This window comes from Heteronotia binoei, chromosome 10 (genome assembly GCF_032191835.1).
Source record: "Heteronotia binoei isolate CCM8104 ecotype False Entrance Well chromosome 10, APGP_CSIRO_Hbin_v1, whole genome shotgun sequence".
NCBI lineage: Eukaryota > Metazoa > Chordata > Lepidosauria > Squamata > Gekkonidae > Heteronotia > Heteronotia binoei.
The window spans coordinates 37,819,261-37,839,155 of record NC_083232.1 but is presented as its reverse complement, the minus strand read 5'-3'; the positions used below and the strand labels follow the sequence as shown (position 1 = coordinate 37,839,155).

General features: G+C 43.0%; 1 protein-coding gene across 1 annotated transcript in view; it reads right to left on the bottom strand.

Moving 5' to 3' along the window:
- Window positions 1–19,895, bottom strand: part of CUBN (cubilin) — a 211,622-nt gene that overhangs the window by 9,963 nt on the left and 181,764 nt on the right. The window contains exons 60-61 of the mRNA XM_060248423.1: window positions 7,776–7,984; window positions 909–1,071 (exon numbers count right to left, since the gene is read on the bottom strand). Coding sequence (XP_060104406.1) covers window positions 909–1,071; window positions 7,776–7,984 — 372 coding nt within the window. The remainder of the gene's footprint in view (window positions 1–908; window positions 1,072–7,775; window positions 7,985–19,895) is intronic.

The window sequence follows — 19,895 nt, the reverse complement described above, 5'->3', positions numbered from 1 at the left end:
GAGGAACTAGTTATACAAATTCAAAATGAATAAATTCTGTCTTTATCCATACAAAATATTTGAATTGCTTCTCTATTAAAATATTCAGAACATCATAACATTTCACATTGTATCCCCACAGCAAGGGCTGCCAAATCTGGATTGCGAAATCCCTGGAGTTTTGGGGGCTGGAGCCTGCAGAAAGGCAGGTTTATAATAATAATAATAATTAATTTGTATCCCGCCCTCCCCGCCGAAGCAGGCTCAGGGCAGCTCACATAGCATAACATAAAAAAATACAAACATTACAATAATAAAAACACACTGGTTACATAACAAATTCCATTTTACAGTTCACTTATATATATTATTACATTAAAACCATCAAATTCAATTGTAACAAATTAGTTTGGTGCTACAGTCTTGATGTTACTCATCTTACATGTTTGGGAAGGAGAGGGACTTCAGTGGGGTATAATGCCTCAGAGTCCACCTTCCAAAGCTGCCTTTTTTCTCCAGGAGAACTGATTTTTGTAGTGCAGAGATCAGTTGTAATTCTGAGATATCTCCAGGCCCCGGTTGAAAATTTGCAATGCTACCCATAGCCAATCTTAATCCCACCAAGTTGTGCCTCAGACCTCCTTAAGCCTTTTCTCTCCAGTCACTCATTAAGGGCACCTTTCTTTCCACCAGGCTCCAGTAAGACCATGGTATATCGGGTCTTATCTCAGAGCTGATGTGGCCATCCAATTCTTTCTACACAGGAAAAAATTCTCCTTTCACTGAGATCCCTAGCTTCCCAGATGACATGTTTAAGCTCCATAATTACTTTTCACTAGCTGTGAGATGCTTCATGAAGTCATGCAAGTTGAAGAAATGATGACTTGTTCTGGATCATCATCTTTAAATAAAAAGGAAATTATACTTACTATCCACCATAGTGTAAGTAGCAGTGAAACCTGCTCTTTCTATAGACCTGTCAGTGACAAACTTAACAGTCAAGAAGTTGTCAGTAGAAAGAAAAGGAGCTGGGATGCTGGAGCCACAAAACGTGCCAGCTAGAGTGGCATTGTCACTACTGCCATCATACAGCTAAAAGGAGAGAAGGAAAGCTCAAATTAAGTCAGTATGGTATAATATGTATGACATCTACAGCAAAAACTGAGTACATGTGATCAAAAAGAGTGATGGAATGTGAGGATTCAAAACTAGTATCTATGTACTATTTCTCAAGTGTGGCCCCTATCTGCAGATATCTAAATACACAGCCAAAACAGATGTTTTGCAGAACCCCTCCCCACACATGTTAACCCCTCCCATACACACAAATAAAATAGTGTTTTCTGTGCAAGTGCAGAGAATGTGCCTGCCTCCAATGGTCTTTTATGGCATCACAGTGTCATGGGCCAGCCAGCTGCCATTTCCTCCTCCTCCTCAGAGGAATTGGAAGAATTGAGCCCTGCACAGATGGAATCTCTGCCTGAGCAACTGCGTCCAGCAGCAGACCCAACAGGGAAGCATTGGGAAGCGTGAACACTTTCTAATCATGATCTAGTGGCTAAGTCTCCCTGGAGAAGAAAGAGATGCTGCAGAAGCCAGAGTCTCAGTCTCCTCTGGCCTCTCCCATACCAGCAGAGCATAGTAGGTTAGAGAGTTTGACAGCTCTAGAGAGAACAAAGTGCTTGCCTAATTGGCTTGGATAAACATATGGAGCAGTGGTCCATCAGTGGCTATTAGCCACAGCGTATTGATGGACCTCTTTCTATGGGGCAGTAATGCTCTGTATTCTTGGTGCTTGGGAGGGCAACAGTAGGAGGGATTCTAGTGTCCTGGCCCCATTGATGGACCTCCTGATGGCACCTGGTATTTTTGGCCACTGTGTGACACAGTGTTGAAGTGGATGGATCATTGGTCTGATCCAACATGGCTTTTCTTATGTTCTTATGTAATTTTTCAGCAACCATCAGTGTTGATTCCTGGAACAGAGTCCTTGCAAGATCAGGACTGACAGGCTGATAGGGAAAGATCTGCACCTGTAGGAATATGAATGTGACTCTAAGGAGAGACACCTGGGCCTTGGAAGATAAGCTGCAGAGGCAGATAAGAGGAACACATTGAGAAAGACTTGGAGTGGAAGCAATTTTGCTTGTCACAACTTTGTGAAGTTGACCTGCTTAGCAACCTGTGTTTGCTCCTACAACCTTGGACCCAGACCCTGCATCTGTTCCCCAGCCCTGGAACTAGACCCTTGAACTGGACTTGTGATCTCAGACTCTAGACAGGCTTGTAGACCTTGCCTCTGTACCTATTGTTGTGCTTATTGTTACTGTATTTGTGTACCCTGGAAACCCCAAGCAGAGCAACAGTGCCAGGTTTGGCTCTGAATGTGACATACAGGAGCCCAGAACCTGTGCTGGGCCGGGCAGTGGCAGTGCAACCCAGGAGCCATGGCATGCTTGGTGGCAGAGGTGTAGTCCAGGAGCCATGTTGGCCCCAGAAAGAATGTGTGGGGAGGGAGATGGTGTTCCCTGTCCTGTGAGTCTTGGACCCCTGAGCTGAGAAGAAAGTTATCAGGAGGGGCATGGGAGTCCTCCCCCCCCCACCCAAAGCCAGCAAAACCATCTGTCCACCTGCTAGAAGGGAATCAAGTGCTGCAAGCAACTGTATGTTCTAATACTGCTTACAAAAAACTATAATAAATACTTCAATGAAGTTGTATGAACATTCACTATATTTGTATGTGTTTGAAATATATTTTATCAAAAAAATCCATATTTCCCCAAAAATCTACCATGTATCACAGGCACTTAGGCAATACTTCAAACATATTGGAAGCTGTACAATGATCCATATATCTATATTTCAATTACATATAGTCGACAATTACTCAGTCCATTTCAGAAACCACTGTCCTTTTTCAAGGGTCCAAATAAACACATTCAATTGAGAGAAGAGTCTGTGAAGTTGACTGGCGACAGAAATTTGGCATAAGCATTCCAGTTTCTATGTATGTTAAAAGTTTAATGTTTTGTGTCTTTGTGGTGAGCACATACATAGATGCTTCAATCTAACAGCAGACCTTAAGAAAACAGGAAGCCTTACTGAAGTTGAATGACCAGAATAACTGAATACATTTGTACCCTTGAAAAAGGACAGTGGTTTCTGAAACAGACTACCAGTAATTGTTGACTATCCATAGGATCATTTATTGACTTTATTTATAAATATTTGCATCATTATACAGCTTCCAATTTGTATATATATTGTTCGAAGTATCACCTACATGCCAGTGAGGTTGCATGTTTTGTGTTAGAGGTTGTATGTGTCCACTGTGGTCCTTTTAATTATTCCAGAAGGGAATCAGTGGCATGTGGGAGCTGTGCCAGTGATACATGGTGTATTTTTTTGAAAAATATGAATTTTTAAAATAAAATATATTAAAAACACATACAAATATATTGAATGTTCATATAACTTCTTTGAAGTATTTATTATAATTTTTGTAACCAAATAGTATTAGAACATATAGCATATGCACATTTCATGGGGAGGTTGCATGTTTAGTGTTGTTCTGTGTTCACTGTGGTCCCTTTAGTTATTCCAGAAGGGAGGGAATCGGGGGCATGCGTGAATCCTTGCTGCTTCCCTGCCACCAAGCTGTTATGCAGGAAGGCACAATAGTCCTCAGTGTCCTCACCCTGCTGAGCTGGCAATGAGGAAGCCAGGTGGTGGCAGCGGTGATGGTGCGGGGTGGCTGGGAGCTACACTGGCCTGGCAGCAATGATGGTGGGGGAGAGGTTGACAGAGACAGGCAGGAGTAGATTGATGGTGAAGGGGTGGGAGGGGCAAAAAGGAGAGAGGGGCAGAAATAATGGATAGGTTGACATATTAGGGGAGAGGTAGATTGATAGAGAAGGGGTGGAGGGGCAAAGAAATTGAGGTAGTTAGACAGATAAAAAGAGGGAGAGAAAGCGGGAGGAGAGTATCAGAGAAGCACAGGGAGGATGACTGATGGAGAAGGGGAGGGGAGAAAGAGAGATGGGATAGATTAATAGATGGAGAGGGGGTAAGAAAGAGGGAAAACTTAAACTGGACTAACCGGGTACAAATAAAACAGAAGAAAAATGCAATCCTCTCTCCCTACACACTTCCCTAACTTCTCTACCTGGGACGTTGCAGTGCAGGACAGGGTCTCTTCTTCAACACACCTTCAGCTCTCCTTCACCTCTCTCTCTCTCTTTAGAGAGGGCAGGGAAACCTCCAATCTACTTCAGACTGGTTGTAGCTGAATGCCTTGGGGTTCCAGCTCTGACTTTAAGGGCTCTCCACCTCTGTGGCCTGGTCACCCTGCACAGCCCTTCCACAGGTCTCCCCTACTCTTCAGTAGCTGAAAGACTGCCTGCTTCCTGGTTGGATAGGAGTCTATATAGAGGTTGCCCCGCCCCTTGGGGAAGTTCTTCTTTTTCCCCTGCACTTTTTAGGCCGAAGGGCTGCTGGGCCTTGTAGGTCAGAGGAGAAGGACATTTTATATCTAATTTATTTATTTATTTTATTTATTACTTTGCATTTATATCCCGCCCTCTCCGCAAGCGGACTCAGGGCGGCTTACAGTATCATAAAAACAATCATTCCATAAAACATATAAAACCATAATACATTTATCAAACTATTACGCTATCTCGATCCAGTCTGGCGGTATTGGGTTCTGACTATGACCACCAGCTTCTGTAGGATGTCCGGTGGCAGCTCATTTTCAGTCAACCAGAAATGCCTGTCTAAACAGTTCGGTCTTACAGGCCCTGCGGAACACCGACAGATCCCGCAGGGCCCTTATAGCTTCTGGGAGGGTGTTCCAGAGTTCTGGTGCTGCCACCGAGAAGGCCCTAGATCTTGTTGCGCATAGCCTGGCTTCTTTTGGGCCAGGGGCAGACAGCAGATTTTTTGTCCCTGATCGCAGTGCTCTCTGGGGGATATATGGGGAAAGGCGGTCCCGTAGATAGGCAGGTCCCTGACCATAAAGGGCTTTAAAGGTTAATACCAACACCTTGAAGCGAACTCGGAACACAACAGGCAACCAGTGCAGCTCTCTCAGCACTGGCTGAATGTGCCCCCGTCGTGGTAGCCCCATTAACAGCCGTGCCGCAGCGTTCTGCACTAGTTGTAGTCTCCGGGTTAGCGTCAGGGGTAGCCCCATGTAGAGAGCATTACAGTGATCTATTCTTGAGGTGACCGTAGCATGGATTACCGTCGCTAGGTCGCTGCGGTCCAGGTAAGGGGCCAGCTGCCGTGCTTGCCGAAGATGGAAAAAGGCAGATCTAACAGTGGCTGCCACCTGAGCCTCCATTGTAAGGGAGGACTCAAGGAGCACGCCTAAGCTCTTGACCTTGGGGACCGGTATTAGTGGCACCCCGTCAAGGGCTGGCAGCTGGATCTCTCTCCCCGGACCGCCCCGACCCAGGTAGAGAACCTCCGTCTTCGTCGGATTCAATTTCAGCTGACTCAGTCTGAGCCAAGAGGCCACGGCTTGTAATGCCAGGTCTAGATTTTCCAGGGTACAGTCAGACTGGCCACCCATCATTAGGTAGAGCTGGGTGTCATCCGCATATTGATGGCAACCCAGTCCATACCTCCTGACAATCTGGGCAAGGGGGCGCATATAGATATTAAATAACATCGGGGATAGGACCACTCCCTGCGGCACCCCGCAACTAAGGGAGTGCCTCTGGGATGCTTCCTCCCCTATCACCACCCTTTGTCCCCGATCTTGGAGAAAGGAAGTCAGCCACTGCAAGGCAGATCCCTGTATCCCCACATCGGTGAGGCGGTCAGTCAGTAGCTGGTGGTCAACCGTGTCAAAAGCGGCTGACAGATCTAATAACAGCAGCACTGCAGAACCGCCCTGATCCAGATGTCGCATAAGATCATCCATGAGGGCGACCAGAACTGTCTCCGTCCCGTGACCTGGCCGAAAGCCGGACTGGAATGGATCCAGTGCGGAAGTGTCCTCCAGGAATCCCTGCACCTGAGTCGCCACCGCCCGCTCTATGACCTTACCCAGGAAGGGAAGGTTTGACACCGGCCGATAGTTCGCCAATGTGGCCAGGTCTGCTGATGGTTTTTTTAAGAGGGGACGGACCACTGCCTCTTTAAGAGGTGTGGGAAAGATCCCTTCAATCAGGGACCTATTGATGATGTCCTGTAGTGGTTCACGTAGCCACGTTTGGCTAGCCTTTATAAGCCAAGACGGGCACGGATCTAACCTACAGGTTAGACTACAAACAGCAGCCATTTTAAAACCAGCCAACTGCCAGCACTTTAACCATTTCGTTATAGTAATGATAGAGTTTCTGGAAATTTCTAGAGCTATCCTATATCATGTATGGGTTTTTTTGCTCAGAATAATGATGGGCAATGAAAGTGGGGTACAGGGGATCCTCTGATCTGACTGGTGGCTTGGCAACCCTATCTATAACTGTTGTGCCTGTCCACATCTTCATGCCTTCCCATTATAGTTACTATGGGTGTTTTCGCACTGACCTTACTCGGGAGCGACGTCCCTCTTCACTGCGCAGCGTCTGTGCGGATTTCGCACTAATTGCTCCGCAGAACCCGGAAGAGCCGCAAAGTCCAGCGGCTTTTGCGTCGCAAATGTAAACTGTTTTTTGGCCAGTTTACATTTGCGACGCAAAAGCCGCGGGACTTTGTGGCTCTTCTGGGTTCTGCAGAGCAATTAGTGTGAAATCCGCGCAGACGCTGCGCAGTGAAGAGGGACGTCGCTCCCGAGTAAGGTCAGTGCGAAAACGCTCTCTGTCTTTTCTGTACTTGTTTTTGTCTCATCAAAAAATAATCCTTTTTTGCTCTTGTGTTGTAGACATCCATATCTGCAGATCAATGAAATTGCATGATGGAGATTCAACCTCTGAAGTTGCTTTGTGCCAGTCAATCTATGGCTTTGTGACAGATGGATGGATGGATGGATGGATGGACGGACAGACGGATAGATAGATAGATAGATAGATAGATAGATAGATAGATAGATAGATAGATGATAGACAGACAGACAGACAGATATATTATAGTTGATAGATAGGGAGGCAGACAGACAGATAGATGGACATTTTCTTTAATCTACATTGTATACTTTTTGATGCAATGAATACTACTGTTAGTGGATACCATCTTGTGGTGAATTTGTGGAAAACAATTTTCAAGGAACTTAATTTGGAGGAAGTAAGAACATAGTTGAAAATGAAAAGGAATGCTGGGATACAATCATGGTGATGAATCAGCACAGTGGTATATTGCCAACAGACATCCAAATCAAAGGCATTGTTTGGCAGAGTTTAGAGAACATGACACTAATGTGATTGAAAACACATTTCTTACATGTACCACTCTAGTACACCTTTCAAGTGAAAACACACTGGAGACATGGAAATCTGTGTAATGCGTGAATGGTCTAGTGTTCTAATCTTCCTTGCACCCCTGGTATAAGAAGAGTCAGAGGTTTTTTTTGATCAGGAATGCTGTTTCGGCTAGCTTGGTGTCAGGGGTGTGGGCTAATATGCAGATAGTTTCCTGATGGGCTTTTTCTACAAAAAAGCCCTGTGTGAAACAATGGTGATGTCAGGGGGTATGGCCTAATAGGCAAACGAGTTCCTGCTGGGCTTTTTTCTGCATAAAAGGCCCTGAGAAGAGCTATTAATGAGAATACACACACACATTTTTTGTACTCTAAGCTTAAAGCACACTCAAATGACTGCTTGCCATTTCTTGCTTAGAAGTGAGAATCTTACCTTGACATAGTCATATCGGCAGTTTTGAAAAGCAGATGCTGCTTCAAGTTCAAAAGTATTGAATGTGAGGTTAACCAGTCTGTTTACAGGTGCAACAATGGTCCACATGCATGCCAGATCTTTATCGTATTTGCCATCCTTGTCGGAGTCTGGAGAGCCAATGGTGTAACTGGAGTTTGTCAGATGGCCACCACAGCCTTGTTGAGGACCTGTTAGAAACAAAGACACTGCAATCACTCAAACATTTGGCATTATTAAAGTGTGACAATGTTAGTGGTTATAGAAAACAACAGTCATAAAATCCAGTTCCATCTTTTGAACATATATAAGAAATAAAGAACAAAAATAAAAATAAAAAGCCTTTCTAATAATTCCATCAGAACAGCCACCCACAGAATCTGTACTAGGTAATATTAGGAATGCAAGTTGGAGGAACACAAACTCTTCAGAAAACTGACAGTCATCCAAGACTAAAATAGGCATTATCATTTCTTCTCACATGAGAAGAGCTGACAGTGAAGTATAGCTTCCAGGTGCATAATCCTTAGTGCTTCCAAATGAGATCTGGGCCCTGCAGGACTTGGTACAGTTCCACAGGGCCTGTAAAATGGAAATGTACCACCACCAAGCATACGGGTCAGGTAAGGAGAATTTCCACCATACAGATCTTCGTACCTCTTCCTTCCCCTTCTCTTCTCCAGGGAGTGTTGTAGTATTATCAGATGACATCTGATAAATTGTAAATATCTGGACATGGTTTTAAACTGTTATGTTTTAAGTCTATTATAATTGGTTCATTATATGTTGTGACCTGCTCTGAGCCCCATGGTAGTGGGGGACAGCGGGATATAAATGGAAGAAATAAATAAATAAATATTTAAAAGAGAGGAACAAACAAAAAAGAAGGACAATGGGGAGACAGGAATATGGGACAGAGCAGACAAGAATAAATTTGGTCATGAAAGAGTTAACTGCCTCAGTTCCAGCAACCTTGTAGCTTTCCCTTCTCTATTCATAAACAGTCAATCCAGTGGAAACCTGCTTGCCCATTTTCTCCTTATATCTCCACAATGAAAAGGGCAGAGGGGGGAAGAAAGTTGAGGACTCAGGGAGGGAGCATTGCACCCATGTGCTCCCTATGTCTACAAGCACAGATCCAAGTGGAAAGTGTCATTGTTAATATGATGAGCAAAGTCAATCAGTTCTTACCATCAGCTGGATTCTCAGAGGAACTAGACAGGAAGACCTGTGAGTACAGCTCTTCTTGTAAGAGCCTGTTCACGAAAAGCAAAGGAAACATGCAGTGGATGCAGCAGGGAAGCTGCAGATAAGATGCAGAGGAACAAGGCCTCGTAAGAAGGAGCTCTGTGGTTATTCTATAGAATTACCATGATTGCCTACAGTTTTTGTCTTTTGGACTACTGATGAAGAAGGGAGAAAGTTCTGATTGTGCTGCTAATGTTCTAGGAAAATCAAAGAAAAGCATCAAAAACCCTTGAATGGTTATGAATATTTCTACACAGTTCAACTGCAAATACTGGAGAACACAGGAAAAGGCAAAGCAAACTGCTCAACTGACAGTGGGATTCATTCAAAGTAGATAGAAAGCAAGTTACAGTTTTAAACGCATTGATCATGTAACACAGGAAATTTGACAGTAGGGGGAGCTGTGCCTTTAATTTTTAGACAAACCTATCCAGTTCTCTCTAAAATGCCATTGTGTGATTTTTCAGATCTGAAACTAAAGCACAGTTTACATATCCACTAAATAACTGTTGTTTCACATTATCTGAAATACTTTATCACAATATGACGAAGCAGAGTGAGGATTGGTTTCAGTGTCTGCATGTCTGACTGAATAATTTTGGAAAATTATTGCTTCACAAACTAGATGTTCCCTCAGAATTCAAAGAGCTATTTTAGGTGCACTGGAGGATTTGCGGTACTCAGATGAAATTCTGACCCCCCCCCCTTCTTTAAGTAATATATCTGTAATTACACCTCAAACTGCTTTTTGGAAGTCTTTCCCATGTCAAAAGTGGTTGTGTGCTGAGAAGGTCCTCTTTCTCAAAATACATAAACACAAAGCTGTGTTTGGTATACAGAACTATTTAGACCCTTCCTTGCTCATGTGTTTGTACAGAGACAGATTTCAATGTTCAAACAAATTAACCAAAGAATTTTAAACAAACAGCATGCATTAGGAAAATAATAAGATTAATAAAAAACAATAAGACCTGAAGCTCTTTGAATACAAATCTGATGGAACCTCTTTAGAGTAGAGGGAACCCACCACAGACCCCAGGCTAGGATAACACACCCACACCCCACATTGGGAACTCTGGAAAATAGTGATGGAGAACACCACTGCCTGGTTCTTGATCAATCCCTTACCCTATGTTTGGCCTCCTGGTGTGTTTAAGTTCTATCACTCAGAAACATCAGGGGGGGGGGGGTAGTGTTAAAAACTACCATCACAAGGCAGAAGAGATTCTGGTCAGAATGACATCTCTCTCCCTCTAGCCTGACTCCTGAAGATTAAATCCTGATTCATGTGCTTGCAGTATCAACGTCTTCCATAAATATACCAGGAAGGATACGACCATTATGAAACAAGTAGGTCTATTATAAAATATTCATTTATAGTCTGGAAGCTGTCACATTCTCCTCCAGCAGTCCCTTCTAATCCCACACAGACTAATAAGGTTGCCAAGTCCAATTTATGAAATATCTGGAGACTTTGGGGGTGGAGCCAGGAGACATTGGGGCTGGAGCTAGGAGCAAGGGTGTGACAAGCGTAATTGAACTCCAAAGTGAGTTCTGGCCATCACATTTAAAGGGACCGCACACATTTTAAATGCCTTCCCTCCACTGGAAATAATGAAGGATGGGGCACCTTCTTTTGAGGCTCATAGAATTGGACCCCCTGGCCCACTTTTTTTGAAACTTGGGGGGTGTTTTGAGAAGAGGCTTTGGATGCTATGCTGCAAATTTGGTGCCTCTACCTAAAAAAACAGCCCCCCCCCCCCAGAGTCCCAGACATCCACAGATCAATTCTCCATTATGCCTTATGGGAATCAGTCTCCCTAGGGAATAATGGAGTCCCCAGCAGTGATCCCCCCTGCCGCTTTCTGATGACCCTTAAGTGGAGGAGGGCCACCAAATGGGATCCCTGCCCCCACCTGGGGATTGGCAACCCTACAGACTAAAAGCCACATGGGTTGGGGGCTTCAGTGAGGAAGGGGTGAAACGGCTCTCCTTCCTCTTCCACATCAGCAGAGCTACAAAGCAGAAGGGGGGGGGATTTCCTGAAGTGAGAAGGGACTGCTAAAAGATTTCACAGGGAATCTACAGGATCTGATCCAGTGTGTCTTCCAAAGGTAGTATGTGTGAGAGGGGTGGGATGGGGGATAGAGCAAGCAGCTGAGATGAAGCACCATGGAAATAGTTTCAGAGCCACATCCTAAATAGATACACTTTTGATTGGCTTCTGATGCCTTAACTTTGATAAACCTGGTATATTTTTAAGTTAGAGTTCAAATGTTACACAAATGGCTCTGTGGCCTAATTATAAAATCAAAAAACTTGAATTTGAGGCACCAGAGACTTGCAAAACTATAATAACGAAACCACTTTGAATGAGGGGTACAATGTCTTTGAACTGGAGTAAGGAAAACTTCATTTAAAAAAAAAAAAACGTTTTTCCCATCTCTGTTAAACCACAGAGGCTCTAAAGGAATATATAATTACTACTTGAATGAAACTGAAATATAGCAAGCTGGGGGCACACAAGGAATTGTAGGAGGGAGGAACAATTTGGAAAGCCCCTAAATCCCACCCATGCCAGTTTCCCCCAGTTTGAGCAGGCTAATTTCTTCATACTCATGTCTTTAACTGACTCCCAACTCTACCAACATTCTCTCTATGCTGCAGCATTTTCAGTTCTCATCAGAACATTTTGGGATTTTGAAGGGGAAGTTAAATGTACAATTTCTCTGTGTACTCAGGAATTCTTTATTTTGCAGCCTCTGTCATCTGCATGGGGACAAATTACCATTAGAGCACCGGAGATGTGTGTATTTATTTTAATAACTTATACTTTGCCTTTTCCACTTACAGTAGAGACCCCCAAAGTGGCGATAATGGGCACATTTTGATGACTTTCAAACACCTGTGGCAAGAATATTCCATAATCAAGGTGCCACCATAGAAAAGGCTCCTCCTTGCAGGGCCACCCATCTTATTTCAGATAACAGAGGCAAACAACCTGTGAGTTTCAGATGACGCTTGCAGTAATTAGGCAGGTTCATTAAAAAGTGGCCCTTCAAATACTCTGATCACATCCCACAAAAGGTTTTACAGGTCTGAATAAGAAGTTCCAATTGAGCTTGAAGTGAGTTACTAAATAACGTAAATCTTTTAGCACATGTGAAATGTACACTCTGTAATTTATATCAGAAAGTGATCTTGAAGTTTTCAGATGATCTTCAAAAATGTCAAACGGAGAACACACTGTAACTGTCTAGCTTGGATGTGATTAGAGCATGCATTACTGTGGACTAGGGCTGGAATGCCATCTGAAACAGTTGAGAAAGACATGCCACAGGGAAGACCTAAGCCTCCCCTTGTAAACATGGATCTATTAGAACCTACAATGGAGAACCTGTTATTTCAAGAAGAGTTAGAACCTCATGCAGAACAGCCTCTCTCTTCAATCACTGATTTGGTACAGGGTTTGGTACAACATCTCTGTCTTGTCTAGACTGAGCTTCAGGCCATTATCCAGCCCATCACCACCTCCAGGCACCTGTTTATAACATCCACAGCATCACCTGACTATGTTAAGAAGGAGAAATAACCATCAGACTTACTGTCAACACTAGCATACTGTTAAATATCCAGTGGTTTCAAGTAGATTTTGAATAGCACGAGGGAGAGAACAGGGCCTTGGGGAACCCCTAACATAATGAGTCTGACCAGCTATGTGCCTGCACCGCCATATGGTACTAGTCAATGAAAAAGGAATGGAATCAGTGACATGAACTCCCTCCAGCCTGTCCAGAAGGATACCTTAGTCAATTATATCAAAAGCCAGGCTTGAGTTCAGCAGGATCTTACAGGAGCAGAGCTCCTGAACCTCCAGCCAAGGTCTGCATGCAGTGGGGAGTTCTCTCCCTGTTGCACACAGATCCCAGGGCATATGCAAATGAGATATGCTACTGAGCTCCTGTACCTTTTCCCTCCTACAAAATGACCCCTGTAAAGCTGTTGAGAAGTTCAGGAGTATCTGGCTCACACTTCCCACTTGTAGCCTAGCAGAACAGACAAATCAATTTCTGTTTCAAAACCAGGCCTGAAATGGGGCAAAATAATCTTATTCAAGAAAGCCTGGGTGAAAGTTCTGTTTACATAAGCAGGATCCAGCAGCTAGATTTGGCATAGTGAATCAGATTTGAAAATAAAAATGGATAAGGTCATCCACTCACTGCTTTGGAAGTCTGTTCTACTTACATCATTCATGTCTTTCTGAATCAATATTCTAAGGTTTCATTCTCTTGAACAAGAAAAACACTGTTGGAGGCTATTGGGGGACTGTTTTATTTCTGTAACAGTCATATCTAATTTCCTGTTTTTTCTTCACAAAGAGGATTATGGCATAATGATATTTTAGACTCCTCCTCCAGTCCTTAGGGATGAAGAAATCCTTCCTTCCATCTATGGTGGACAGGAACACCTTCATAATTACTCTGTTAGCTTTCATGTGATATGAGTAAACCATGTCAGGATTGGAATGCCAGCTTCCAGGTGGGACCTGGGGATCCCCTGGAATTAAAGCTTATCTCCAGACTACAGAGATCAGTTTATCTGGAGAAAATAGATGCTTTGGAAGGTGACCTCTATGGCACTGTTCCCCACTGATGTCCCTGTTCTCCCCAAATTCCATACCCAAATCGCCAAAAGTTTCCGAATCTGGATGTGGCAACCCTACCCCCCCATCCCATGCTGGGTGGGGGACCTGAGAACCCTATACTCCTCTTGGAAGAGCAACCAGTAGCTCTTCTCTTAATATGAATACTGACAGCTATGCATCCATTGGCAACTTGACATAATATTTATATAATCATACTTAGTAATGCAATTCATCTGCAGTGTTCTGCCAAGTGCTGTGAAGTATCTTGCTATGCATCTGCACCCTGCCAGAAATGTGAGGAGTTGCAAAATGTTCTTTCCCACTTGGATATTTCTGTTCACTAGTACAGTAGTTGGATTGCATGGAAGATATATTCAACTCAGGGCCCCTGATGTTGGAGCTGAACAGCTGAAGTGCATCATGAGAAATACTGCTCTGCTGACCAAACAAAGGTGATTTCCACATGGAAATAGGCTTGTAAGGTTTCTCTATTAACCAATTTGATTGCTGATACCAGCACAATGGCAGTTTTCCAGCAGTTTCCCTGCCAACCAGCAGAAGTCTTGCAAGTGAGGGTGTGTGTGTTGGGGGAGGGAGGTACCAATGCTGGCTGCAGTGCCATGTTACTTCTGGTAAATGAACCAGACATGACACAGGTAGTGCTAGGAATCGCTGGAAATTCTATGGGTAAACCCATAGAGTTTCTAGTGATTCCTGGAGCTACCCTATGTCAGTTCATTTTATTACTGGAAGTGATGTAGTGTCTCAAATGATGCTGTGGGTCTTTTTAATCTTCTCATGCCACTTCTCTGATTGGGGATACTCACCCTCACTGGGACCCCCAAACGTACCCCACTGGGGTAAATATTTGTGTACTCTTCCCTAACCTTTTTGCAGCAGTTAGGGAAAGATGAAAAGCAACTGATTGGTAATACAATGTGTTTGAGAAATATAGTAATTAGAAATATTATGCAAATCAACACATTAATAACACACACTTCCTTGTTTTCTTATAGAAGAGGTTGTGACTGAACCTGTACCATAATTGCTGCTTTCTTTCCATTTCTGGTATCTGGGCTGAAATATCAGCAGAGATAAAATGGCTGCCAAACCCTCTCAGCTTTGCTTAGGGAGAGAGGTGGGGGCAGAAGAGACTGTGAAGACTGCACTTGGTAAAGGTTCAAATGAGGTTGGGGATTAACAATGGCACACTTGACCAGGCCCAAGATAGTCCATATTTAGAACCAGATGAATAAACAACATGATGAACAGTGAGTAGTTCATGTAGGCAGGTCCTCCTATAGAATGCTGATTCCAAGCCTAGCAATCTGCAGTTACTGTTTCTCACATACATGTAGATCTCTGTCTGCTAATTTGTTTGGATATAGTTTCCATATAGCAAATAAAAACATTCCAGTTAAATTTCTGTTTGGGGAGGTACCATCTATTGCCCTTTCCTTCAACCAGGGTTGCCAACTCTGGGTTAAGATATTCCTTGAAATGTGGGGGTGAAGCCTGTGGTGGATGGAGTTTGAGGGGCGGGGCCTCAGCAAGGTATAATGCCATGAGTTCCACCTCCAAAGCAGCCATTTCTTGATGGGAACTGATATCTGTAGTCTGGAGATCAGTTTTAATTAAGGATGCCAGCTTCCAGATGGGAGGGACCATGGATCCCTCGGAATTTAGGGTTGCCAGGTCTGTGGTGGAAAATATCTGGAGATGTTGGGGGTGGATCCAGGAGAGGGTGGGGTTTGGGAAGGGAAGGGGCCTCAGCATGGTACAATGCTATAGAGTCCACTTCTCAAAGCAACCATTTTCTCCAGGGGAGCTGATCTCTGTCTGTTGATCAGTTGTAAAAGTGGAAGATCCCCAGGCCCCACCTGGAGGCTGGCAACCCTACCAGAACTACAGCTCACCTCCAGATTAGAAAGATCAATTCCCCCGAGAAAATGGATGATTTGGAGGGGTGGACTCTAGGGCATTGTATCCTGTCCCTGTCCTCCCCAGATTCCATTCCCACCTCCCCAGAAGTTTCCCAACCTGGATCTGACAACCCTATTCCACCCCCCACCCCCCAATCTCCTGCCAGTGGCCAGAGGCAACCTGGCAACTTTAGCTGTAATTATTTTGCTTGGGAAGATTTTCCCATCTAAGCCAAGCTTTTCAACCTGTACAGACTCCCCTCTTGACTGCTCATGCCTTTAAAAAAATTACTACCTGGATATACTGTTTTTAGTTTCAGGAGACTTTTGTTAGTTAATACTTAATTATCTAATTGTCATAATAGGATTTAGTATTTGAATTCTAATAGGATTTTATATTTGTTAGCTGTCTTGGATGTTCTTTCGAGCAGAAAGGTGGGATATAAATAAATAACTTCTGGGAGACCTCCATTTCCCACCAGGATGCTGGCAATCCTCCCAGCAACTAATCTTGAGTCCAAATTCTACAGGCACAGGAACAGATTATTAGTTTATCAAGGTCAGTTTTATCTACTCTGACCACCAGCAGCAGCTCTCTGAGTCTTAGACAGAGGTCTTTCACCACACCAACCATCTTTTATAAACTGGAGATGCCTTCCACACACAAAGCAGGTGCCCTACCACTGAGCCATGAGTTTCTGCTACAAAGGGACACAGCTATGGTTCTTAAGACAATGGCCCTCCTGTTTTAACAAATACTGTGCTAGAACTGGCCCACAGTCTTCTGCCTGCCACATTTTCCATCTTTTTGACAGCTTTCTTTCTCTCTTCTGAGTCTTCTCCAGTCTGCTTACTTTCTTAGTACAATGTGCTAACCAAAACAGGGCACGAGGCTCATTTTGAACCTCTAAGAGTGCCAATCTTAGTGCTAAAGTCACACTGCCGCCCCCATGCCTAGCACATAATGTTTCTGTTATGGCAAGCCTATCACAATTTTGCCTTTCTTGCAACAATATCTCACTGCTGACTTATATCCAGCTTGGAACTGATGGAAACAGGCTTGAAGCCAAGTATTGAACACTAACTGATGTTGGCTCAGGCATAGCTTATACATGCTGTGGTAGCAATTTGAGAGCAAAGATGGTTCTGGCTCCAAGCAGAAAATTGATCTTTATTAAAGCTACATTAATAGAATAGCAGCCATAGCAATAGCTGGAATGGCACCAGCAATAATGAAGGGATGAACTATGAAACAGTTATATTTTAAGGCTGAGGTTTTTCTGACTTCAAACCATGAATGATACTCAGACCCAATGGAGGTAACTGAAAACACAGTTAATTATAAACAGGCTGCTAGTAAGGAAACCAGCCAATTCACAAAGTCAAATGTAGAATGTCACATATCAACTGATCTGTTCCTGTGTTTTCTTTGCTGCTTGACAGTACAGCAGTGCCCTAATCTGGATAGCCCAAGCTAGCCCAATTTAATCAGTTCTTGGAAGCTAAGTATGGTCAGATTTGGCTAATATTTGGAAGGGTGACCTCCAAGGAATACCAGGGTTGTGATGCAAAAGAAGGAAATGGCAAACCATCTCTGAAATCTCTCTTGCTTTAAAACCAAGTCTAGTTCACCCACCTAGTGGTGCATAATGCTAAAAGAGAGCTAGAACTCCTGACTTCCAAACAATCTTAGGTTCTCCTGGCTATACTACATACAGTGCCTAACAACAACTGCTGCTGCTGCTATCACTACTGCCACTACTATTACTATTGCTATTACAATAACTACAACAGTAAAAAAAATACTGAGAAAAAACCAGCTTTGGTAAAGATTTGAACTTTAGCTAAATAGGGGTCCTGGGTAATACAAATACCTTACATGCATAAGTTTGCATAAGCTTGAGCCAGAGCACTCTGGCCATGTTAGTGGCCAATCACTTTGACTTCTTTACTTTACTTTACTTTATTCGATTTATATCCCGCCCTACCCCACCGAGGTGGGCTCAGGGCGGCTTACAACAATAAAAGCTAACAGAGGTCGATTTAAATACGATTAAAATTATACAATAAAATACATAAAAACCTAAAAATACATAAAACTCACATCGATATACACTATGCTACTATTCCTTAAATCAGTCCTTCAAATTTCCAATATTCAGTAATCTGATGTTTAAGATTTAATATTCAGGCATTCTGCTCACAGTTAATTATATGCCAACCGGAAGAGGGTTGTTTTACAGGCCCTGCGGAACTGTTCAAGGTTCCGCAGGGCCCTCACCTCCTCCGGGAGCTGATTCCACCAACAGTGTGACTTCCAGGCACACTTCTCTTGTCTCCAAACAGCTGTTACCTGTCCATTCTTCCAGCTAGCACCAAATTGGTTCTCTGCAAAGTTTTGCTATAAATCCTCTACTTTTCACATCAATGTTCTACAATGTGTAAATACTTTTTAATGATAAATTGCATGTAAACAGAACTTTACCAAATATCCCATGATAATCACAGCACTTCTTTAAACAGTGTTGTACATCACATTGGGCAGACTTAACCTGGAGTCTGTGTGCAGTTCTGGAGGCCTTACTTCAAAAAGGATGTGGACAGAATGAAACAGATGCAGAGGAGAGTGACGAGGATGATCAGGAGCCTAGAGACCTAATGATGTTCTGTGGAACAAGTTTAATGATCTGCAGATATTCTATAATTAGAAATTGTTGGAATTTCCAGTGCTCTAAGTTCCAGTCGTTATAGGGTTAATACTGTTTACCTGTTTTCTATTGTCTGCCTGACCTAGGAAGAGGATCTTGGCTCCCTGCCAATCAAGAGAAAGCCCAGGAAAAGCCTGTTTATTTGTTTGTGCTAACTGGTCAGTTAGGTGACTTCTTTGTCTAGGTAGGCAGAGGTCAAGAAGAAAGAAGAAGTATTCTCTCTTAGCCATGTGTCTTTCATAGAGATAGGATGCAGCTCTTAGTGCTTTCTTGTTTTCCATTCCAGTTCCCCATCCCTGTAGAAATAAAGTTATGCTTTTGCTTTTATACTAAAAGGCTCTCAATCTCATTTTGATCCAACAATCCATCAAACTATTTGGGATATAAATTTGATCTTTTCAAGCAGAAACCTCTAACAGAAATGAGATCCAATCCCCTTTCAGGTCAACAAAGTATTAATCTGTCAGTAAAATTCACAAAGAATGATGGAAAGATAACCTTATTTTTGACATCTTTCATGAGAAACCTATCACCAGAAGTGAAAATGGCCAGACTTCTAAAAGAAAACAACAACAACAATGTTTAGATTACTCCTAATGAGTTTTACTATGTTTGTTCACCTCTTTCCAAGAGTTAATTAGGGTCACCGACAATATTAAGCAGAACACTATAATCACATTACCCAATCTTGCTTCACTAATATAGTTACAGAATAGTGTGCTCATTGTACGTTAATGAAGAATTGTGGTTTAGATTTGACATATGGGTGCTGTGCTAATACAAAACTTGCGATTTTACACTGGATAGAGAAGATGGAGTTTCACTATGGACTAATTTTAAACAGATTTTGGAAGTCCTGCCTCTATCTGCCAAAGATTTAAATAAAAAATTTCTTCCTAGCTTTTAGAGAAGTGGCACAGAATTTCTTGAATGATTACGTCAGTTGGGCCTCCTTGTAACAGTTCTGGAACTGTAGGTCATTTGTGCTTAAATATTTTTATATGTATCTTTTGCTATTTTGTGGCCATATCCAAAGAGTCTTTTGTACAGAATTTCAAAAGTGCAAGTAAATTACATGAAAAATTGTACATGCTTGAGGGCTGAGGGAGGAACAGCATCCTAGGATAATTTTTTTTTCTTAAAAAAATAAGGCCTTGTCTAGTTAAAAGAGATCCTTACCATGGAGTTTCTTACCATGGAGCTACCCAGAAGTGACAAACTAGGGACTGCTGGCATTACAGGCAATGAGACCTGCAGGCTTGTCCCACTATAAACTCAACATCTAGAGTTTTATCCTTCTTCCCCATCCTTAAAATAAGGAATTCTCACTATCCTCCCAAACACAAGCAAAACATAAGAACTGAGTCTTAGTACCGTTTCAATCTTTGAAGAGCAACAGCAGATAGACCCTGTAAACATGGTGTCAGTACTGTTGTGACTTGACCTGAGCCCACTTGCAATGGGTGGGTGGGGGGGGGAGAAATATAAATTAAAACAAACAATAAGAATTGCCCTTGCTATTTAGGGTAGCAGTGAATTCCTCTGCAGACCAGAAAGGGGGAATCCATTATACAGACAT